General features: G+C 43.9%; 1 protein-coding gene across 2 annotated transcripts in view; it reads left to right on the top strand.

Annotated features, from left to right (window-relative positions):
• Positions 1–3,842: 3,842 nt before the first annotated feature.
• The window catches only part of ADORA1 (adenosine A1 receptor), a 62,650-nt gene continuing 42,362 nt past the window's right edge, over positions 3,843–24,130 (top strand). The window contains exons 1-3 of one of the 2 annotated variants that reach the window (XM_056815750.1): positions 3,843–4,699; positions 5,032–5,247; positions 5,621–6,018. In XM_056815750.1, the coding sequence (XP_056671728.1) occupies positions 5,678–6,018 (341 nt within the window). In that variant the 5' untranslated portion in view covers positions 3,843–4,699; positions 5,032–5,247; positions 5,621–5,677. The remainder of the gene's footprint in view (positions 4,700–5,031; positions 5,248–5,620; positions 6,019–24,130) is intronic. The other variant, XM_056815751.1, reaches the window with a different exon arrangement.

Raw genomic sequence — 24,130 nt, forward strand, 5'->3', positions numbered from 1 at the left:
AGGAGAGAGAGAGAGAGAGAGAGAGAGAGAGAGAGAGAGAGAGAGAGAGAGAGAGAGAGAGAGAGAGAGAGAGAGAGAGAGAGAGAGAGAGAGAGAGAGACAGACAGAGACAGAGAGAGAGAGAGAGAGAGAGAGAGAGAGAGAGAGAGAGAGAGAGAGAGATACAGAGAGAGATACAGAGAGAGGGAGAAAGAGACAGAGAGGGACAGAGAGACAGAGACAGAGAGACAGAAATATAGAGAGAGGGAGAAAAAGAGAGAGAGAGAGAGAGTCAGAGTCAGAGTCAGAGTCAGAGAGAATTGACATGATTGGACTTCTGCTTCAGTAAAATCACTTTAGTGGCTGAATAGAGACTGGAATAGAGTGGGGAGAGACTTGAGGTAGGCAGAACCACCATCAGCTATTGCAATGATCAGGGTGTGAGAAAATCAGGGCCAGCACTAGAGTGGTGACAGTGTCAGAGGAGAGAAGAGATACTGCAAAGGGGAATCCAACAGACCTTGGCAAAAACTTGCTTGTGGAGGGATGAGAGAAAGTGAAGAGTCCAAGATGATTTCTTGGTTCCCAGGACTAGAAGGAAAGTATGGTCCTCAATGGTAATAGAGAAAGTAGGAGGATGATAGAACTTAAAAGGAAAGATAATGAGTTTGGTTTCAAATATGTTTAGTTTAAAATGTCTGCTGCACCTGAGGGAAGGCAGGGGAAAATAAAACCCAGAATGGAACCCTTAGGGAAAAAATAGAGAAAGGAAGAATAGGACCAGATACTGAAAGTATTTCTCCTCATTAAGAAATTAAACAAGAGAGGATAAAGGAGAGAAAAGGAGAAAAGAGGAAGAAGGCATGGAGAAAGAGATGAGATGAGGAAAAGGAGGATAGAGGAGGGTAGAGAGAGGAAAAGAGCTGCCAAGAAGACAGGGCCCCATAGGTGGGGAATCCTGATGAGGATGACTCAGCCCAAGGAAGGAGGTGGAAGTGAAGTTGAGTTCAGATGGGGCTGTCTTTATGAGGGTTGGGGAGAACTAGGAAGTTATTACACCTGGGGCAAATTCTTAGAACCTATTGCTTTGTATGTATTTTGCCTTTTCATTTGTGTATACACAGATGGCCCCTTCTAACTCTTACATCCATGACATTTGAAGACAAAGATTGTTTTTTTTGTCCTTCCTTCCTTCCTTCCTTCCTTCCTTCCTTCCTTCCTTCCTTCCTTCCTTCCTTCCTTCCTTCCTTCCTTCCTTCCTTCCTTCCTTCCTTCCTTCCCCCAGTCAATACTTCAGCTAGCACTTGACATGTAGTAATTGCTTCATAAATGTTCGTTGAATTGAATCAGTCCTTGACTAAGCCCACTCTCTTCCCTTCCCCAGTAGAAATTCAGATCCAGAGTTCTGTTGCCTGGACAGTGTCACTCAGCCCCGGATGATCTCAGTTTTGGAGAAGTCCAGAGAGACTCTTCACATGGTCTATTCACCAAATGGAATCCATCTAATTTTACTCTTTCTCAGCAGGACCATGCCAGATTATCATGGGGAAATAGGTGCTAGTGGTAAAGGGATAGGTAGAAATTTTGATCTATTTTAACCTAACATGGATAACTTGAAATCACCTGCAAGTATCATGCAAATTGAAATAGATGATTTTTTCAGACAGTAAATATGGGTGGGGAAAAGATATACCTGAGAAAATTACAACTCGTTGTTTCTGTGAAAGCTCTTTCTATTTTAGGGTGGGGTAGGAGAAATGTAATAGAGGAATGGTATAAATTTCTATACATATTCGTGGTTTTGGGTCACCAAGTTCATTTGAGTCTTCCAGGGCCTTAGTAGGTCAGAAAGGGGGAAGGCTAAACCATCCCTTCCTTCTAATTTGGACTGGATCTTTGCATGTAATTTAATTTAAAAATCCATAATAACACAGCCTTGATATCTTTGGGGATTGTTGCTGACTCCATTGTTTGGCAGGTAAAAGGAAGTCATAGGATTATACTGTAAATTTATATCTGTAAGGGACCTTAGCAGTCTTCTAACCCAACTCCCTCATTTACAGAGTAGAAAACTGAGATCCCAGAGAAATTTCTTTGACTTTTCTGAAGTCATAAAGGTAGCATTTGAACCCAAGATGTATGACTCTAATTCCAACACTCTTTCTTTTGTATCCAAGGGCTTAGAGCCTCAGAGGGTGAAGAATCATTGTTGTTTGTCCTTCATTTTGAAGAGAACCAATAAAATCATGGTTCGATGATTTGTTTGTCAATTGGATTTAAGTAAGGTGGAGTTTCATAAAATCTTCAGCCTCTCTCTCTTCCAGAGTCATCAAAGTCCAGTAGCAAGACAAAAGTCAAGATGACTGGTCATGTCCCAGGATGCAGGGGATGTACTTGGCATCTTTGATATCTGACCAAGCTCTAAGTGCCCTAGTATGCCTGCTCCAGCTGCTTATATGGCCATTGGAACAAATTATTCTCATCTACCCATTCCACAAAGGGAAGTTTTCACATGTTTGGGATAGATTCCCCACTAACTCACCAATGGGGTTGAGGCCTGTTGATTATCTTTAATCTGGTTCAGCCTGTCTGTTGAGATGGTTTTACTTTGAGGCACTGCACTCACTATACCCTCTTGGAGCTCCAGGTGAGAGTTGGGTGAAAGGTGAGCCCCAAGGGAAGATGAGCAGCCTTGAAAAGGGCTCAGAAAACCCTCACACCAGAGGACCTAGTCCTATTTGAACAGCCCATACAACCCTTTCATTTGGCTAAACACATGGTAAAGAGCAGCCACTTTGATAGTGATTATGGAGAACATTATACACAGTAACAACAATATTGGATGCTGATTAACCGTGAGACTTAAATAACCTGATTAATACCATCATCCCAAACAATGAAGAATGATGCCCCTAGTCTCTCACCTTTCACAGCAGCCTATTTCATTTTTGGATGGCTCTAATTGTAAGAATTTTTCCTTATCTCAAACCCCAAATTCCCCCTCTACAACTTCCCCCAAATATGTTCTGAATTCTGTCCTTTGGGGTCAAAAGAAAAAATCTAATCTCTCTCACAATTCTTACCTGAGGTAATTATTACCACTAATAAATGACCAAGCTAGCCATTGAAACAATACATTTTGATTCTATAAATTCAGTGTCCTGCCCACTATAACAATGATTCAGAAAATATTTGGGCAGAGATAAGAACTGAAGAAGCCTCATAGTGTTGTAGAACTGGGACTTTGTCTTATCTGAACTTTCTATTTGCCTTAGTGCTTAGCAGAGTGTTTTGGATGTAGCAGGGACTTGATAAATATTTGTTGAATTAAATTGGAGCCTCATTTAGGTAGGGGATAAAGTTTGTTTCTTTTTTTGGCAACTGGGCATGAGACAAGGGTCTGGGGCAAGGGGTAGGGGTTGAATGGGAAATGACCATCAGAGGGAGAAGAGGAAAGTCACAAAGTTATCTCTACTGCTTACCCTTGGTATGTAAGATGTTCCTATCATCCTCTGATAATTTTCTGACCTTCCTTCTTTAGAAGGAGGACCCCACACTAGTTCTCCCATGGTGTAATGCTTCAGGTGGATCAGAGCTCCTGAATATCCGGTGTACAACCTCAGCTAGCTTCCAATGCTCTTTCTTGCATTCCCATCCCTGCCCCTCAATTCTGAGCAGAGGGATTTCTGTGGTGGGTGGGGGTGAGGTTAGAGTAGGGGTCCCTTGCATCCTAGCATTTAGTCTGAAATTTGTACTTTTCTAAGCTTCGTCTAAGCTGGTTCCCGGTGATCTGAACTGAAATCCCTTAGGCAGCTGGTGGTGACAAGCAGCCTAAAGGCTGAAGCAAAGGAATTTGTGCCTTTGTGCCTGGGAGTGGGGGTAGTCCAGCAACAAAAAAGAAGTGTGGTCGGGTATGGTTTAGGGATGTCAAAGAAGAACACTTTGCTGAATGTGTGAAAGATCTTCCCAAAGTGCCAAGGCGCCTACCTAGAGAGACGCTGGCATTTGAGAGATATTAGTGTGGTGCCCAATGCCATATGGCAGAGATGGGTATAGGATGGATGCCTGAGGGAGTGATCCGAGCTGGCAGCCGCAAGGGAGGTGGGATACTAGAATCCTGCAGGTGGGATGCTGAGGTGGGGGAGGTGGATGGAGCAGAACCCTTCCAAGTCTGGTCTGGACCCAGTGAACATTTGCGGGGGCGGTTGGGTGGGGGTTGGGACTCAGTGTGTGGACCGGGGAGGAGGAGAAGGCTCTCCCTTAAGGCAGGATGTCTGGATCCAGACACCAGACCCTTCTATTAGCCCCCGTCTTAGTAGCTTTTCTCACCCATACTCATTTCCTTTGTTCGGAAGGCAGGAGGAGGGAGAGCAGGAAAGGCTAGGGGAGAGTGGAAAAGGCGGGGGGGGAGGGGAGGGAGGGAAGAGAGTCAGAGTCAAGAGGGAGGGGCCCACCAGTTTGCAGGTTGGAACTGTCACATTGTGCCCTCCTTTCGGGCGGGTTCCGAGGTGTGTCGGAGCTCTGCCAGAGTCCCAAACCGCGCACCCCCAGGGCACTAGCAGGCTCGCACTGTGCCCTCCGGGGGTGCCCTTGTGCCCTCGGAGGGGGGCGGTATTAAGTGGGGGCAGAGGATTCTGAGCTGGGGGCTTAGCTGAGGCTGGGAAACTCAGGTGCAGGGCAGGATTCGTTGTCCAGCTGGTGCCTGCTTGGGTCACCTTGGGTAAGTCTGTGCCTTGGTTTTCACTCAGGCTCACAAGCCCTTGTCTTGGATGTGAGGGTGGGAGCTGGGGACCAGTCGCCCCTGGGGGAGTAGGAGCCTGTCCCCGCAGGCAGGTTCAGGCAGTGGGTAAGGGCTCCTGACAGTCTGGAGGCTGGAGACTAGTGGGGGCTGCCTGCCTGGACCCATCGACAGAAGCAGCCGCCCCAAGGGGTGATACTGCGTGAGTGGCGGGGCGGGGGCAATTCCTCTCCGGGCCTCTCTTGGCCATGGAGTCCTCCCCGGGACTCCCACCCCGCTCCAGGTGCAAAAACAGGGGCACTATCTCTTTAAAGCTTCCAGGGCTGCTACCGCACCATGTGATTGCTTGAAAGGCTGAGCGCTGGCGCTGCAGTGGAGGAGTTCGGAGGAGGATGAGCTGCGGCTCGCAGCCGCCCCGTGCCCACAGCCCAGCCCAGCTTGGGGCTGCCCCTGAGCCCTGGCCCGGACCCGTGGTCCAGGCCCCCCGGGGAACCACCTCTGGGACCACCTGCTGGCCAGCTGGCAGGATGGTGAGCCCTTTGCCTGCCGGGCATTGGGGGGACATTGGCTATGGGTGTTGGGTGGGATTCCCGAGCTGAATTGGGGAGGGGGGCGGCTGGGAGGATCACACCTGATAAAGGAAGTGGAGGGGTGGAAGAGGAGTGAGCTGAGCTATTTTTAAGTTGCTGAATGCAGTCTGTGGGGATGATAAGGGACAGGGGCAGAGATTTGTCAAGGGGAAGGTTGGTGCTGCCCTCCCCTCTTTGGTTCTGGGTTTTGGGGGCACATGGTGTGCCAAGGGGCACCAAGTAGGGCATACCTCCAGGGGTGCCAGGATAGCTTATTTGCCCAGACTCCATTTTTCCTTCGAGGGGCTTACCCCCTTGGCTCCCATGCCCGCAGGTGCCTGTCATGTGCCCTCCAGTGCCTGCTGGCTGATGTTCCTGCCCTGTTCCCGCCATGCCACACTCCATATCGGCCTTCCAGGCCGCTTACATTGGCATCGAGGTGCTCATCGCCCTGGTGTCAGTGCCTGGGAACGTGTTGGTGATCTGGGCAGTGAAGGTGAACCAGGCTCTTCGAGATGCCACTTTCTGCTTCATTGTGTCGCTGGCTGTGGCCGATGTGGCCGTGGGTGCCCTGGTCATCCCTCTCGCCATCCTTATCAACATTGGTCCCCAGACCCACTTCTACACTTGCCTCATGGTGGCTTGTCCTGTCCTCATCCTCACCCAGAGCTCCATCCTGGCCTTGCTTGCTATTGCTGTGGATCGCTACCTCCGAGTCAAGATTCCGCTCAGGTCAGTAGGGGATAACTGAAGGTAACCAACCCACCTTTCTCCACCCCCATGTCTGGGTAGCCCTGGATGACATCAGTTGCCACTGACAGTGTGGGATATACTCTGTTTCTGAGTCCCCCACTTCTCCTTCCCAACACATCTGAAGAAACAGAACAAGTGGGATATTAGCCTCAAAAATTTAGAGGTATCCAGGCATATTTTGAGCAGGCATCATGCCTTCTATCTTTCAGACTCAGCCAAGTATTGCTAAAGCTGGTAGGCATATGAGCATAGGTTCAGCCCTACCAGCTGGATGAGCCAGAGAAGAGAGCTTTGGCTGTTATCTCAACATGGTCTTAAAGGCCATTTCTGGTTTGGATGCTAGTTTTGGGGACTAGAGGTATGTGATGGAGAAATGGCAACCAATACTTGAGCCTAGAGCCATGAGGACCATGGAGTAGGAATGAGATAATGACAAGAAAGAGGGAGAGTCTTGGGGTTTGATAACCATTCCCCAATTCCTTAGGGAGCCAAAGGAAGATCAGGGAGGGAGAAGACAAGAGATATGGAGGTGAGCAGGATTGCTGGTCCAGGGAAATGCCTTTGGGGTTATATTGTGGTGCCTAAGGAAGGGCCTGGTTCCCTCTGTCTTCTGCCCATTTACATACTATTTGTTGTGGGTGTTGGGGAGGAAACTGTTTATGTTCTGTCTTAATATTCCTTGTATTGTTGAAAAAACATTCTGAGTCTTAGTCCATGGAACAAGACAGGAAGAAGTATTCCCATTGGTGCCTAGGTAGTGCTATTGCCCAGGCAGTGTTAATCCTTATTACTGGTGCCCAAGTTCACGTCAGAGCTCAGTGCCCAAGGATGCCAGGACATGCTGCAGTTATCTAGGCAGTGCCTGTGCCACATAGTGCCAGGGAGCAAACTGGATTAGTGCCAGGTAATGACCATGCCAGGATACCCACAAAGAATGCTGGTCTCTTCTTTAGATGGGACAAGCTTCCCTTTCTTTCTGGAATCCTTGGTCATCTTTGGCACCTGCTGTTTCCCAGCTAAGTAGAAGGACTGTTGTTTGGCAGTCTGTAGTTTGGCACTCTCTGGAATTGGCACTCTCTGAAATCTGGGGTCCCCTCATTTCTGGACAGGAGAAGGTAGAGAAGAAGAGGAGGACTTGGTTTTACGTTTCCTTTTTTTCTTCCTTTTTGCATTTTAACAGATCCTTTAATTTCAATAATCAACATTCAACTGATATTTATTAAGTACAAGGCACTGTAAATACAGAGATAACTAAGACATGAGCTCTGACCTCAAGGAACTTATCATGGACTGGCTTGACAAAATGCTTTCATGTATGCTACTTCATTCTGTCTTCCCGAGGTAGCAAGGGCATGGAGTCTTATTTCTATGTCATAAATGGGAAAGCCCATATTCAGAGGCAGTGAAGTGATTTACCCATAGCCATACAGTTAGTCGGTGGCAGAACTGGGAGCAGAAGCCAGGGAAACTCTTCATCTCTTTATGTCTGATGACTTCCTTGGAGGTCATTTGGTACCTTAATACCAGGCAACATTCTGCTCTTTCCTCTCTCTCCAAGGGCTGTACCCTCTGCCCCCAAAAGGCAGGGTTTTGCAACCTTTTTAAGATCAGCCTTGGTGGGAACTTAATGCGCATAAAATGGTGAGTCTGTGATTAGGACTGACAAGGAGCCAATATTTGTATTACTCAGATAAATTTGATCTTAGCACATTACACATGGGATGGGCCCCATGGGCCAAGAACTTGATTATAGGGAAAATACCCTCCAATGTGGCAACCCTTCTTTTCCAGAAGTTCTGGCTTTTGAGTAGATGCCACTGGAAGCATGCTAAAGCCTTGTTGTTGATATTACTAATATCATTAACAATTAGAATATACTGTTGTCTCCCCAAGGACAGGAGGGAAAGTCTGGTTTCAAAGCAGTGAATGATGCTCACACTCACACTTCCAGTTCCTTAGCACTTGGAGCCTCCTTCCATGAAAGGATCTTCCTTCAAGGTGCTGATATGGCTTTAGTGGGGAGGATGTTGGATTGGAAGTCAGAGGATTTGATTTGGGTTTGAGTTCCAACTCATCTACTAAATGTGTGACCTTGGACAAGCCCAATTTTTCTCCCATGTAAAATGATAGGGTTGAATTAGAGATTAGATCCCTCCCAGCTCTAACTCTGATTTAAACCTACCATTGCCTTCAAGTCTTCTTTTTCTTCTCACATTAGCTAGATGACAGCCACTTATTCAGCTAGATGGGATCTGTCCGACTTCAAATTTTCCTAGACACTTTGTCTGGATCTCCTTTTCCCTATCAATTCATCTGTATCATCTTTGTTAGTTTATATATACGATCTCCTTTTCTCTCCTCCTTTCCTCTCCCCAATCTCACATTTTTCCTTCTCCACCTCTGAACATTATAAGCCCCTTGAGGGCAGGGACCATTCCATCTTTCTTTGTATATATGTCCATCACCTGCTCACAGTAGATGCTTAATAAATGTTTGCTTAAATCAAATTTGAATCTAGTCCATTGTCTTGGCAGGACTGGCAGGACTGCCTCATTCCTGTCCAGTTTCCTTCCTTCTTCCTTCCTTCCTTCCTTCCTTCCTTCCTTCCTTCCTTCCTCCTTCCTTCCTTCCTTCCTTCCTTCCTTCCTTCCCTTCCTTCCTTCCTTCCTTCCTTCCTTCCTTCCTCCCTCCCTCCCTCCCTCCCTCCCTTCCTCTTTCTTTCTTCTCTTTCTTTCTTTCTTCTTCTTTCTTTCTTTCTTTCTTTCTTTCTTTCTTTCTTTTCTTTCTTTCTTTCTTTCTTTCTTTCTTTCTTTCTTTCTTTCTCTCTTTCTTTCTTTCTTTCTTTCTTTCTTTCTTTCTTTCTTTCTTTCTTTCTTTCTTTCTCCATCTTTCTTTCCCTTTCTTTCTCTCTTTCCTCCTTTCTTCCTTCCTTCCCTTCTTTTTTTATTAATTTCCAGACACAGGATAAAGAAAAGATGAAATAATTCTCTTTGAATATGCAATGCTATTTGTGCTGGGCTTACCCTTTTGACAAGGTTCTTGATGCCAATTGTCTGCTCCTCATCGCCACCCATCTATGCTTGTTTTCTTTTTTCTGCCCTAAGTGATCCGAGAGGACAGCTGTTCAGTCTCAGTTCAAACACCAGCCCTTTAAGAACTTGGAGGTGATATGACCATCCCAGACTACCATGCTCAGGATAAGAGCAAGGGTCTTCCCAAGTAAGATGCTTATTCTGCAAATTTTGTTTGGTACCCAAGTAGCCATTCATGAGGGCAGTGAGAGGGGCTCTAGAGGAAGAAAACAAGGGGCAGAAATTAGTGCCAGAAGGCATTGTTCAACTCTCAGGGCTCTCTTGGAGACACAGTATGTACTATGGAAAGAAAATTGAATCCAGAGTCTGAGAACTGGCACCTGTGTGGCCTTGGGTATGGCTTCTTCTCTTGGAGTTGTGTCTCTGCTATAAAATGAGGTTAGATTATATGGGCTTCTTATGTCCCTCCCAGCTCTAAATCCATCATTCTTATCCATCTCAGCTTCATTCTGGTCTCTTAAATACAGATGGGGGGGATGCTGCTGGTGTGACATTTCTTAGTGTAGGTTCATCCCCATCACTCCCTAGGCAACAACCAGCAAGGAATGAAAACTGTCCTACTACCAAATGATTGGAAGGGTGATGTCTGAGAATATGGGGAATAAGGGCAGCTGATAGAGACTTTTATGTCTCCAGCCAGAGGCACTGGAGGAATTTGGCTTCTACCCCAGATAGCCAACCAAAAGCAGCTCTAGCCTCTGTCACCATCGCAGGGAATCAAATGAGTATTTACCAACTACTCATGTGCCCCCTGAGTCACCTGTATGAACTAGAGAGAGAAGGGAGACTTTTATGGACTGAACTCTTGCTTAAGACATTTTAGGCAGCGAGGAAAGGGAGTAAAACTAGTCATTCAGCCATTAATGAGAGAAAAGGTGATCTGCAAGAAGGATTGGGATCCAATTGCTACAAAATAATCAACCATTGATTTGCAACTAACTAATGATTTGTTTGTGCATTGATTTACATACAGTTTGCATAGGTTAGTACCCCTTCAACCGCCTTTTAGTCTTTGCTTCAGGAAAACTCCAACATCTGTTCTCCTTCTCAGAAGCTTTTCATATTGCTCCTGTTTGAATTGGTCCCATGATATCCATCATGACTCTCAAAGGGAATGCCTGTATTGCACTTGTGGGCCATGGGTTTGTGCCACAACATCCCTAGCCTCCACTCCCAGCTTCAGTGCACTGTTTGCTCTTCCTAGATTGGCACTGGGGAGGTCACAATAGCAAATCTGGCATTGGAGGTGAAAACTGGTCCCTTCCTCTTTGAATTCCAGGATGTAAAGAAACAAAACAGGAAAAAGATGGAGGAAGGGAAGGAGAAGCAGATAAATCCCAAGACTCAAGTAATGGGTGTCCAAGTCTAGCCACCAGGGAATCCTTCTTTGTTGCCAACCTTAATATTCAGTGTACTATGATTCATTGTGGCTAAGACTGCGCTGTGAAAAAAAAATAATCTGAGAACCAGTGATTAGGATCATTTGGTAGAATTTCAAACTGGCATGTACCTTAGAGGTTGTTTAGCATAACTTTATTTTAGTGGAAGAAATAGAAGCCTATGGAGAAGTAAGTGACCTAACCAGGGTCACCCAAGCAATGCCAGTAATGAGATCTGAACCCTGGTTCTCTGACTGTAAATCCAGTTCTCTTTCTACTATATTATACTTTTACTCATGCAGGGAATTAGACTGTGTCCAGGGTTCTAAAGGGTTTCAGTTAGAGAGAGGTGACTTAAGAGATTCTTAGTCTGTCTAGCTCAGTGGTTCTCAACCTTTCTAATGCCATGACCCCTCAATACAGTTCCTCATGTTGCGGTGACCCCAAACCAAAAAATGATTTTGGTGGCTACTTCAAAACTGTAATTTTGCTACAGTTATGATTTGGAATGTAAATACCTGATATGCATTATGTATTCTCATTGCTACAAATCAAACATAATTTAAACATAGTGATTAATCACAAAAACAATATTTAATTATATGTTGAGAAATATTAATCCAGCAGGAGGCAGCCTGAGCGCTGGGCGGGAGGTAAGTCCTGCCTGGGGAGGGGGTCCGCAGACATTGCCTTCTTCTTCCTGTTGTCTCCCTCCAGCTCCAGCTAGGGCTTCACTTTGCTGGGGTTACTCGGCTCCGTTATCCACTCCAGGAGTTATCTGCTCTAGGACTCGTTCTTAACTCCTCTGGAGCCCGCGCTGGAGTGCTCTCTCTGGGTCTCTGTTTGAGTCCTGTCACCAGGCAACAGGGTAAATCCAGCGCCCCTCATAGGGGGAGGGCTGTTGATAGGTAACTAATATTAGTACAATGTGCGGGCAGCAGGGTCCCCGTTTTTTCTGAGATCTTGCTGTGAAGTAACTAGATTTCTCAGCGGCTAAAGCCATCAGAAATATGTATTTTCCAATGGCTTTAGGTGACCCCTGTGTTTTGGTCATTCAACCCCCACCGGGGTCGCGACCCACAGGTTGAGAACCACTGGTCTAGCTGGAAAGGAGGCTGGACCAATAGTCAAAAGGCTGTCAAGGGTGGGGGAGCTAGGTGGTACAGTGGATAGAATGTGGGTCATAGAGATAGGAAGACTTAACTTCCTGAGTTCAAATGTGGCTCTGGGCAAGTAACTTAACCTTGTTTGCCTTCAATTCCTCATCTGTAAAACAATTTCTCTTCTGGGGTCATCTAGGTGGCTCAGTGGATTCAGATCTAGGACTAAAGATGAGAAATCCTAGGTTCAAATCTGGCCTCAGATACTTCTTGACTGTGACTCTGGGCAAGCCACTTAACCCCCTTTGCCTAGAGCTTACTGTTCTGCTTTAGAACCAAATACATAGTATTGGTTCTAAGATGGAAGATAAGGGTTTTTAAAAAAAAAGAGGCCACAAAACTTGCTGGGAGACTTTGAGCAAGTCATTCTACATTAATTCTCCAGCCCTTAGTTTCCTAATCTGTAAGACAATAAGGAATTATTGAAGATTTTTGAGTAAGAATAAATTCAGGAAAGAATATTGGGATAGGAAGGGAAGGAAACAAGAATTTATTAAGTACTGGGTACTTTGCTAAGTGCTTTACAAAAAGTCTCCTTTGATACTCTACTGGAGCCCATTCCAGCAGTAAGATTTTGTGATTTTTTTCCTTTCACAGCTAGCTATTTCCCCAGGTCTACACAAGCCTATGTGTCATCTTGGGTAACTGGACATTGGTGTCAGCCTGGAATTAACAAGAAACTGAGGATTTAGGAAGAATTTTTATAGGGCTTGAAGGGGTAGTGTTGGTTTTGCTTTTTGCATCTTTGTCAGATAGTGTGATTGCTGCCCAGGCTTACATCTGCCCCTTGTTCCCTTCTCTTCATGCTGGGGGCACCTCTACCCTAGTGGACAGTGGGGTCCATGCCAGTCTTGCTTATGTTTATTGCTGGAAGCTTGCCTGACCTTAGATGTGAAGGAAAAGCTATCTGGGGGAGGGTTGAAAGTCTTGTTGGATTAGACCCTGACAGAGAAAAATGTTAAAAATTGAATTTGGTAGATTAAGAATTACAGTACTTAGATTTTCCACCATTTTCGATCCTGAATTGTGGCTTCATTTGACCAGAAAAGTAGTGGGAATAGTTATCTAATCCAGGTGCCCATACCTCAGTGGGGAACAGGAGTGTTAGGTGGATTTCTATATCCTGGAAATAGTTGCTTTCTAAATCTAGAGATTTGCAAAAGAAGAGAAAGAGCATAGTTTCTGAATCTTCTCTATAAAGGCAGATGGCTTAGAAATGGGAAACTAGCATTGTGACTTAGAATAAAAGTCTTTTCTAGAATACGAGACAATCTTCAGCCTAGTTCCTTCCTATTGCCCATGTCTGGGTTAGGTCCTCATTACTTCTTTCTTGGTCTCTTTCAAAAGACTCCTAACTGACTTTTCCTATCCCTAATTCCCCCCTTCCCCCCCCCCATCCCCTGCCATAATCTATTAATCTCCCTAAGGTTGCTGAGAGAAAATTAAGTGATGTAATAGAGTACTGGACCAGAGTCAAGAAGAACTGAATTCATATTTAGACTCAGCTACTACCTTGCCATGTTACCTTGGGCATGTCACTTAACCTCTGTTTGCCTCTGTTGCCTCCATTTAAAAAGGAGAATAGTAATGATACCTACCTTCCAGGGTTGTTGTAAGAATCAAATGAGATATTCATAAAGCACTTAGCACTTAATAAATTGTTATTTCCTTTCTTCCTATCATATTACTCTTTTCTGGATTTATTCCTGCCTCCAAATCTTCAATGATGCCTTATTGTCTATTAAAGTTCAAGCTCCTTAGTTTGGCATTTAAAGTTCTCCACCATCTGGTCCCAACCCCTCAGTCTAAATTTATCTCCCATGTCTTCCCCGATAAATTCTATGCTGCCATCAAAGTGGGGGATTTTGCCATTCTCTCGACAAGCTTTCCCATTTATGCATCTCTGCTTCTGCTTTTCCTGCTACCTGCAAAACCCATTAGCACCTTGTTAAAAATCCTACTTGCTTTTAAGCTTCGGAGAACTTGGCTATTGAGCTGGAAGGGACATTAGAGTCCATCTAACATATCCCTCTCTACTGCCTCCATTCCACAGATGAGGGAATGGTGGACCAGAAAGGGCAAATGATTTGCCCAAGTTGACACAGGTAGTGAGGGTCAGGGGAGAGACTTGAACCCATGCCCTTTGATTGCAGAGCCAATATTCTTTATTTTGTATTATGCTCTCTACCATCAGGTCTATATCTAAGGCCACTTACTTAAAAAGTCTCTTCTGTCCCATAAATATCTATATCTAATATACACACACATATGTACGTGTGATTTCTTTCATCAATTCCCATAGAAATTTACATCTTTCATGTGGTGTTTGCTATTTGTGACTGTACGCTTGCTATTTGTGAAGGTGCTTACTATGGTAAATTGCAAGCCCTCGAAGGCAGACGTCATGTATTATTTATTTTTGTATCCCTCCCCCTCAACACTTAGCTTAGTGCCTTGTACGCAGGAGACGTTTCATAAATGTTTGAATGATAGTGAGGTCAGAATCAGCAGATACGACTTTCAGCATGAGGGATCCAAGTTTCAAAGAGGAATCCTTCCCAACAGCTGTGCCCTGCAAGGAAGATTTGGAGATCTTTAATGGATTGAGCAAGGCACAAGCCCTATTTGGTGGCAGGAAGGAGGGTTTAGAGATGACCACTGTTGGGTCTTCTCAACCTCATAGCACATCAGAGCAGGAAGGGACTTGGAGTTCATCTAATAACCCAAGTATTTTATTCAGAAGATGGGGAAACTGAGACCCAAAGAGAGCACATGATGTTAGAAGGGATGGTTCTTTTACTCTATCATGTTGTCTCCTTTCTATAGCAATTTTTGCGGCAGGTTGAAAAAAAAAGGGTCTGCCTGTCCTAATCACAGATTCCAAATTGCGTGCCAACCTGCCTGCCCAAGCTGAGAGGAAGAGGGCTTTGAGCATCTTCCTCATTCATTTTTCTGTGCTTCTTCTTTGAAGAGAGGGATTCCTCCAAACCAGGGCTGAAGGCCCAGAGGGCATGGACCACAGGGTGTGTCCCTTTAAGGGAAGAGATGAAGTAGGATGAGAAGCAGACTGGAGAATAGCCATGAGGAATGAATGGGGAAGTTGAAAAATAAATATCTCCCTTGTGGCTCATCTTTGAGGTGGAAGCAGCTGCTGCCACAGAGCAAAAAGCAAGGTGGTAGTGGTAGTGGTGGGGAGATAGCTTCCTCTCTGCTGGGATGCCAGGGAGGGAGGATAGATAGGCAAAAACTAAACCTGAGCACAAAGCCCCAGGAGAGCTGGGTCCATATTCCGTTTCATGGGAATGTTAGCTGACCATTGGGAGAAACTTGTGGATGGACCTTTAACCCTGACTCCAATCCTAAATGGACCAGGGGAGGTGAGGGTGGTGGGCTTAGGCTAGATGGGAGTGGCTGGCAAGGGGCCTCTGGGATAGAGGAAGAAGAATTGGGGGGGCATCTTGCTCTGAATATCCTAAGCCTCTTTCAGACTAAGACTTGAAGTCTGCACTATAAAATAGAAATCAGCAGTTGACTGAAAGAAGACCTGCCCTTTCCCTGACTCTCCTTCCAAATCTGTCCAAGTAGTATAGAATTGGGATAGAACAATCAGGAAAAAAATTATAGGTTGGACTTCAATGGAGCCATATTATGCCTTGGTCTCAATTCCACTTTGACCCCCTCCTTGGCAACCCTTAGGCTGAGAGTGGTGTCCCTTTTATCCTTGGCTGTACAGGGAGGGGAAAGGGTAAGGAGCTAAGGATATCTGGTCTGGTGTTCGTAGGAGCCCCCTCTCTGCCTCCTCATTGTTGGAGGGGGCTGTTAAGAGCGCATCAGTCAGTACCCTGAGCCCCTTTCCCAGGCCTCTGCTTTCTTTCCTTGTAGGTAACTCCAGCATAGCCACAAATACAGGATGAATAATTCACATGCCAAGCCCTGGCTGGGAGCTCTGGGTGAGGCTGGGAATCCAGAGTGATAGGAATGCTATGATGAATTCTTAGAGACAGAAGATGTGGCAAATGGACAACCCTGGTCCCTTAAGTAACACCCAGGGTTCAGGACAGCTCCTTCCCTACTCTCATTGGCTCAGAGCAGTGAACTCCCCTTTCAGAGACATGCTTTTTCTTTCCAGCATCCAAGCAGAGAGAAGAGAGTGGCTTGCCCTAAAATCAGGGGGATGGCACTCTCCCCTCCCCCCCCACCTTGAGTCATGGTTCTCTAACCTTAGAAGGACCAGGATTTAAGAATACTCCAAATGACCAGGCTGTGCCAAATGGCACAGTGAATTTTTTTTAATCACAAGCCAAATAAAATAGAAATAGTAGGATGACAATGTTTATTGCAAAATAAAATGATAATATTTTGTGTCAGTTGACAGTTCTGGTCATTTTAATGTTAAAATCTTGGGGCTTCTACACTGTCAGGAACCACTCATGATTATCTGCTACATCCTCCTGAAATTCACTGTGATTAAGGACTCAGTATGGATTAGTGGGAAGACTAAAGCACTGGAGATTAAATTAAGAAAAATCTTATTCAAATCCTACTTCCTAATGGAGTGACCTTGGGCAAGTCACTTAATTTCTCATTTATAAAATGAGGGCGATTGGATTAGTTGATCTCTGGGGTCCCTGCTAACGCTGAGTCTGATTCCTCTCTCCCTTTTTCTCTTCAACTTCAGCTTGACTTAGACCTTTCATTCAGGAACTATGTACATTGTTTAAGCAGATCAGAGTTGCCCTGCCTCTGAGGGATGTTTCTATCCAGCAAACCTCAGCATCCAGAGGCTCTCCAGCCCCAGCTATTCCTAGCATTGATCTTACTGTGTTCTTCTCACCTTACTTTCAGGAGGCTGTTCTCTCCATGTAAATCAACAGTAGCAGTGACCCTGGGGATGTGATTTCCTTCTTTATATTTTAAAATTTTTATTTTTTATTTTTCTCCAATTACATGTAAAAATGATTTTTTATAGTCATTTAAATTTTTTTTGAGTTCCATATTCTTTCCTTTCTTTCCTCCAGTCTCTCCTTCCCTCTTCCCCCGCCCCCTCTCTGAGGTGGTAAGTAATGTGATAGATTTTAAAAAATTTATTTTTAAAATTTTTATTAATAGAATTTATTTCCAAGTATCTCAGCCCCTCCCTCACTTCTCCACATCACAGAAGGCACCATCTGGCAGGATCTGTGATTTCCTAAGCCATTTCTTCCCTCCTTCTTCTGTTCTCAACATCTCAATCCATGTGCTAGAAAGAGATTACTACTGAGTGGGTTTGAAATAAATATCTCTACAGTCCCTTCCAGCTCCATGATCCAGGTTGGGTCATTGAGACTATTGTTGGTTGGGATTCAGAGCAGACTCAGGCAAGTGAGCTGTTTGGAGGGCATCCAATATTTTTTCCAGAAGGGAAGAAAGGCAGCAACTTAGCTGTTGAGGCTACTTATTGTTACCCAGGAATGACCTTATAGTCACTTATCCCTAGTCACTTAGAATGTCCCCCATTCCTGCTGGGTAGAGGACTCTTGCCTTGAGAGCTCCCCCTCCACACATACTGTCAAAGCCATCCCAAAGCAGCATTAAGGAATGAGTCTAGAATGGTTCTAGACCAGAAAGATGGCTGAGCAGCCTATCCCATTGAGGATGGAGGCTTTTCAATTAATGCAGCAGAAACTATAAGCAATCACCAAGCGTTTGGAGCATGGCCCTAGTATGCCTGCTGCTGCTGGGCTAGGCAGGCAGGTCAGGAGAGCTGGGTGGAGAGTGTGTGTGTGGCAATAGGAGTCCATACCATGGAAAGCTAATTTGGGAAGGGTGCCAGTGGCCCTTAACACAGAATCAGCCTTCCTTGGCTGGGCTCCTCTGGGTTGCTCACTTCGTAAGGGAGAGGATTCATGGAACCATAGAACCATAGATTGAGAAACCATCCAGTTCTACCTCCTCAAGGAAAGGGAGTTTCAAGGGTATTATATGATTCATCCAAGGCCACATAGGTAGTATTGGATGGAAGATTTGAACCTAGGTCCTTTTGATTTCAAAGCCACTGTACTATCTGCCTTTATATAATGGAGAGGGTCAGGAGATCTGAATTCAAGTTTTGACTCTATTAAAAAATTGGCTACATGGGGGCAGCTAGGTAGCACGGTAGATCTAGACTCAGGTCTGGAGTTAGGAGGACCAGGGTTCAAATCTGGCTTCAGGTACTTCATAGCTGTGTGACCTTGGGCAAAGCATTTAATTCCAATTGCCTAGCCCTTGCTGCTTTTCTGTCTTAGAATTGATGCTAAGACAGAAGGTAAGGGGTTAAAAGAATTTGGCTACATGGTGACAATTGTCCTGTTACCTGCCTGGGCCATATGGTTTTCCTCTATGGAACAAGGATAAAGACAGAGAATGAACTAGAAAACTTTTATGGTCCCTAAAATGCTGTGACTGAGTTGTCTTGAAGGAAATAAGAAATGAGGCATTCTAGGTAGGGAGTCTACTTAAACTCCAGTGGCTTCCTATTACCTCTAGGACAAAATAAAATTTCTTTAGCGTTTATAGCTCTTCACAACCTGTCTCTAACCTAAATTTCCAGCCTCGTTATGATTTTCTATGGTCTAACAAAACCTGCCTTCTTGCTGTTCACTGTTCAGCACAAAAGTATAGAGTGAAGGGATATGGGAGATGGAGTGTGGTGTAGGAGGAATCCCGAATTTGGACCAGTCTCTTCACTTCCATCAGTTGGCTGGGTGGTACTTGTTAGCTGGTCTAGTTACTTGACTTTTCTGAGCTTTGGTTTCCTCACCTGTAAAATGAGGGGGGTCGTGGTGGGCTTGATGATATCTAAGAACTTTTATAGATCTAATTCCATGATTTCCCTTCTTCACAGGGGAAGGATCAGGAGGAAGAAAGTTACCTGTAATGGGGAGAATGTTTAGATGGTTAGGAGAAACTATATTCCAGATTTGTTGTCTGTAACCCAAAAGAGTAAAGGGCAGCTTGGTGGCACAGTGGACAGATTACTGTGCCTGGAGTCAGGAAGTCTCATCTTTCTGAGTTCAAATTTGGCCTCAGACACTTGCTAGCTATGTGATCCTGGGCAAATCGCTTAACCCTGTTGGCCTCAGTTTCCTTATCTGTAAAAGGAGCTAGAGAAGGAAATGTCAGACCATTCTAGTATCTCTGCCAAGAAAGACTGAAAAGGGGTCACAAAGAGTTGGACTTGACTGAAAACAACTGAGCAACAACAACAAAACCCACAGAATGGAAGAGCCTCTGATAACTGAGAATTAATTTATTCCTACATTAACTCATTTGAAATAGATGAGGCAAAATCTATTGCCATCTGTGTCCTAAAGAGGAGGAAACAGAGATTCAGAGGAGTTGAGGATCTTGCCCAAGGTGTCTTATTGAGATAGTCTCAGAAAAAGGACTTAGATAGGGCTCCAAGTCCCAGTGGGAAAGGCTTTATAAATGTTTGTTGACTGACTGGTTGATTGAAGGGATGGGTGCCCTTAGGGAAAGGGAAAGTAAAGGAGCAATGAATGGGTCCTGGCCAAGTGACCAGCTTGCTTTCCTCAGGGCATCCACCTTCCCTTCCCATCATCCAGAAGGAAGCTGTAGCTAATCACTCCCCCAGGAGGCTTACTGTTGTGCCTCAGCTAAAAGTCACCTCCCTAGGGAGAAAAGCTTTTCTAGTATTTTTGGAGTGTGTTTATCTGGGCCTACCTGCGGTGCCCAGTTACAACATAACATAAATATAACAATATTACCCCTGCGAGGAAAGGATCATATTATGGGCTCCCAGGGGCTGTTCTTGAGAGCACGATTAGAAGCAGCAGATTACAAGGGCCTGAGGGAGAAGCAGATAAACAGGAGATAGGGTTTTGGGAAGCCCCAGGGGGACCCTAAAGAGGGAGACTGGGGGAGGGTTTGGGCAAGGACTGGAAGGACTGAAATAATAATCTTCAGTCAGAGATTTAGAACTGTAAGGGAGCTTAGCGAGTTCAACTTTCCTCCCTCTAAAGAGAAGACATCTGAGTCCTAAAGGGTCATAGTGGCTGGACAAAGGCATCAAGGTCCTATGTGGCAGAGCAGGGATCCAGACTCCAAGTCCAGAACCAGGTCCAGAAGCCCCCAAGTCAGAAATTCACAGTGATTCAGGAGTCAGTAGGATTTAGTGGGAAAACTAAGGCACTGGGGTTTAAGATTAAGAAGAATCCTAATGGAGTCACCTTGGGCAAGTCACTGAATTTCTCATTTATAAATTGAGGGGGATTGGATTAAATGATTATTAGGGTCCCTTCTAGTTCTAAGAATTTGATTCTTCTCCCCGACCCCCTTTCTTTACAACCTGAGCTCTACTTAGACCTTGACCTTTCTCTCATAGACTCATGGTTCTTTATTTATTTTGATTTTGATTTAATTGGTCAATTTAGAACATTATTCCTTGGTTACAAGAATCATATTCTTTCCCTCCTCTCCCCTCACCCCTTCCTGTAACCAACTCAAAATTCCACTGGGTTTTACATGTGTCTTTCTTTGGTCAAAAACTTTTTTCATGTTGTGACTCATGGTTCTTTAAAACCAGAAGGGACCTCAGATAGCTGGTCCGACTTCCTCAATTTACAGATGAGGAAACTGAGGTCCAGAGCAGGGATTATATGGCTATTAAGTGGAGAGAGTCAGGAATTGAACTCTGGCTCTTCTGAGGACCTGGGTTCAAAACTTACTGCTGATTTGTACTACCATTTACTACCCTGAAGCCTCAGTTTCCTCATTTGCAAAATGAGGGGGGATTGCACTAGATGGCCTCTGAGGTTCCTTCCAGATGACCCGCAGGCCCAATGCCCTTTTCATTTACTAGGCTGCCTCTCACTCCAGTCAAGCATACCAACTTCAGAGTCTTTGTGGTATTATTGTCTCTGTCCTTCAGCACAAGTCCTCTCCCTAATTGGAGTACTCTTTCCTCCCTTCCATCTTTTCTTTCTTTTTTGTTAAACCCTTACCTTAGAATCAATAGTGTGCATTAGCTCTAAGGCAGAAGAGTGGGCTAGACAATGGGGGTTGAGTGACTCACCCAGGGTGACACAGCTAGGAAGTGGGGTTAGATTTGAACCCAGGACTTCCCATATCTAGACCTGGCTCTCAATCCACTGAGACACCCAGATGCCCCTCTCCCACCTTTTCTTCACCATATGTCTTTTGAGCTCTTTGTCCAAAATCATCTCATTAGGTATAATCTTCAGGGATTGACACTGTCTGATGTTCTTTGATCCTTTCTTTCTTAGAACCTATGTCTATAGTATGAAATACACTTCCCCACTTGCTTGAGTTCCTCTGTGTATGCTTTCTGGGTTTTGCCTGGTTTATGTCCATCCCCCCATCACCAATCTGTGAACTTTTAAAGCTAGTCAGAATTTTCTTTGGAAGAGCTTCACCAAGACAAAGGTACAGATATGCATGAGATCAGCTAATGGTGTTCACTGACCTATTGTAGGTGAATGAAAGGTAAGAGAAGAAGCTGCTAAGAAATGAGGAGGATCAGGAAAGGGAGAGTGACTCACAAGTGGCAGAGATGGCAAGTTTGGTTCTGGAGCTTAAAAAATTATTATTGATATCTTTGGTTTTTACATTATCTTCATGGCCCAATATATCCCTCTCTCCCAAGAAAGCCAGCCCTTACAAAAATAAATAAAAGTGAAAAAATAGTTTAGTAAACCAACCAAGTCTGACACTTTCTGGGATGTTCCACACTGTGTCTCTGACCTCTACAAAGAAGAGAGGAGTAGAGAGCTCTTTTGGGGGCCTTGCTTGGTCACTTGAATTTTCCACTACTCAGTGGACAATCCACATTGTCATTTATAGTGTCATCTTAGGTATTGCTTTGCTGGTTCTGCTGACTTCATTTCACATCAATGTGTGTTAAGTCTTCAAATCTTTCTTGGTATTCTTTATCGCCATTGTTTATTTTTGGCACAGGCACATGAACATGCAACATTTTGTTTAGCCATTTCCCAGTTTGTGGATATCTTGGTTTCTAGTTCCTTGCTACTAAGAAAAACTTGGTTAATATAGCATTTTAAAAAATCCTGAAATAATTTATTTATTTTATTTTTCGCTTCTTTCTCCCCAAGAAGGTAGGTAATATTGTATGAGTGTGTGTATAAATCATATAAAACATATTTCTCTGATTGTCATATTGTGAAAGAAGGGACATATTGCTTATGCTAGAGAAAAATTCATGGAGGAAATAAAATGAGGAATGGTATATTTTAATCTGCAATCAGCTTCTACCTGTTCCTTCCTTTTTTATCATGGAGTTGTCCTGGATCCTTTCTTTATAATTCTTGAACTCCTTGGAGAATATTCCTGGTAGATGGATCTTTGGGTCAAAGATTATGGACATTTTAGTTACTTAGCATAATTTCAAAATTCTTTCCTGAGTAACTGGACCATGAAAAATATATATTAGTGCTACTGCAAAACTGTTGCTTTAAAAAAAGTTAACACATTTCTAGATTCTAAGAACAGAAAGAGAGGATTGTGTATGAAACCAAGAATTTATATTGAGGATTTAAAAAAGTTATAGATTAAATATAACATGATGAAATCAAAATTGCCTTTCAATCCTTTCTGAACTTCCATTCTGTTCTGTATATTTTTTAATTTTTCATTGATATTCTTTTTCTTTCATTTTTTTCCTAGGGATGAGAGAGACATTACTTTTACTTTATTCTGTCACCAAATCTCTACTCCCCCAAACATAAAAATTCTGCCTTGTTATGAACAAATAATTATAGTCAAGACAATGGAACTTGAAAAAAATAAATCTTCAGTCATCTTTAATAGTAAAAATAGCTAGTTTGTGTCTCACTCTATAATTACAAAAATGCTTTTCCTCATTTAATCTTAAACAAACAAACGACCTTTGCCTTCTGTCTTATGATTGATACAAGTATCAGTTCCAAGGCAGAAGACTGCAAAGGACTAGGTAATTGGAGTTAAATGACTTCACCAGAGTCACACAGCAATAGTTTGAGGCCAGATTAGAACACAGGCCCTTTTGACTCCAGGCCAGGCTCTCTATCCACTGAGCCACCTTCCTCTTTTCAATTTAGTCCTCAATCTTTTAATTTTTGCTTAGGCCCTTTGAAGTCTGCAGGAGGACTGTATTCTCTCTTTTACAGAAAACCAAAACTGAGAGAAATGACATTGGCTCCAGATCACATAGCTATTAAGTAGCAGAGTGGCACCTGATACAAGATAGAAACAAGGCTCTTCCCACTGAGAAACACTGTCTTTCTAAACTAGAAACAGTTTAGTAAGTGGGGAATACTCTGGTTTGGGATAGAAAGTCTAGTTTCACATTCTGGCTTTGGTACTTATTAGCAATATGACATTGGGGCAAGTCACTTCTAGAATCAGAGGATCTCAGGTTTTAAAGGGACCTCAGGGCTCATAGATTTATCATTTAGTCCAACCCATAAAGGAGCTTCCATTCTCAGCCCTTCCTTTCACAAATGAAAAAACTGGCCAAACCCCAACATCTTTTTAAAAAATGCTTTCTAGCCATGCTTCCCCCATATTATACTTGAGAAGTTAATTTTGAAGTCTACATATAACAATTAAGGTTCATGTTCTTAGTTCCTAACCTATTTCAATTCTAACCCATTGAAGTGTTTTCAGAGATTCTGACAGTCATTCAGTGTGTCTAGGCTATCCCTGTCAGCTGAAAATGTGATGGGCATGCTGTCTATACCAAGTCACTAATAAAAATGACAGCAGGACAGGACCAAGGACAGATCCCTGGAGCATTCAGTTTGAGGCCTCCTGACAAGTTCAATTCAACCATTTGTAAAGCATCTGATAAATATATATATATATATTTGCTTTGTGCTAGGCATAAAGTAAAAAACGACCAATTCCTGCCTTCAAGGAACTTATATTCTACTGAGGGGACAATAGAATGTGTATAGATGTATGTGTATAAAATATTTGAGGTGAGAGAGATCACTAACACCTTTGACAAGAAGAGCCATCTATTTCTCAGAGACTAGAACAAAGGAGGAAATAATGGGAAACATGGTTAGATGAGTTTTGAGGTCCCATGTGTGTCTATTCCCCAAGCCTGGCTTGAAAGACTTAACATGAAGTGGTACCTGAGCTGAATGGGGTAGGATTTTCCAAAGTAAAGATAAGGAGAGAGAGCATTCCTAGGTATTAGGAAATCATCTGTTTCTTTTTTTAACCTTTATCTTCTGTCTTAGAATCAATACTAAGTATCAGTTCCAAGGCAGAAGAGTGGTAAGGGCTAGGCAAAGGGGGTTTAAGGGACTTGCCCAGGGTCACACAGCTAGGAAGTTTCTGATGTCAAATTTGAACCCAGGAGCTCCCATCTTTAGACCTACCTAGCTGCTCCAGAAATCATCTATTTTAAGGCTCAAAAATGAGAAATTTCCTATGCATGGGGAATAGACTACCT

The sequence above is a fragment of the Monodelphis domestica genome, chromosome 2 (genome assembly GCF_027887165.1).
Source record: "Monodelphis domestica isolate mMonDom1 chromosome 2, mMonDom1.pri, whole genome shotgun sequence".
Taxonomy (NCBI): domain Eukaryota; kingdom Metazoa; phylum Chordata; class Mammalia; order Didelphimorphia; family Didelphidae; genus Monodelphis; species Monodelphis domestica.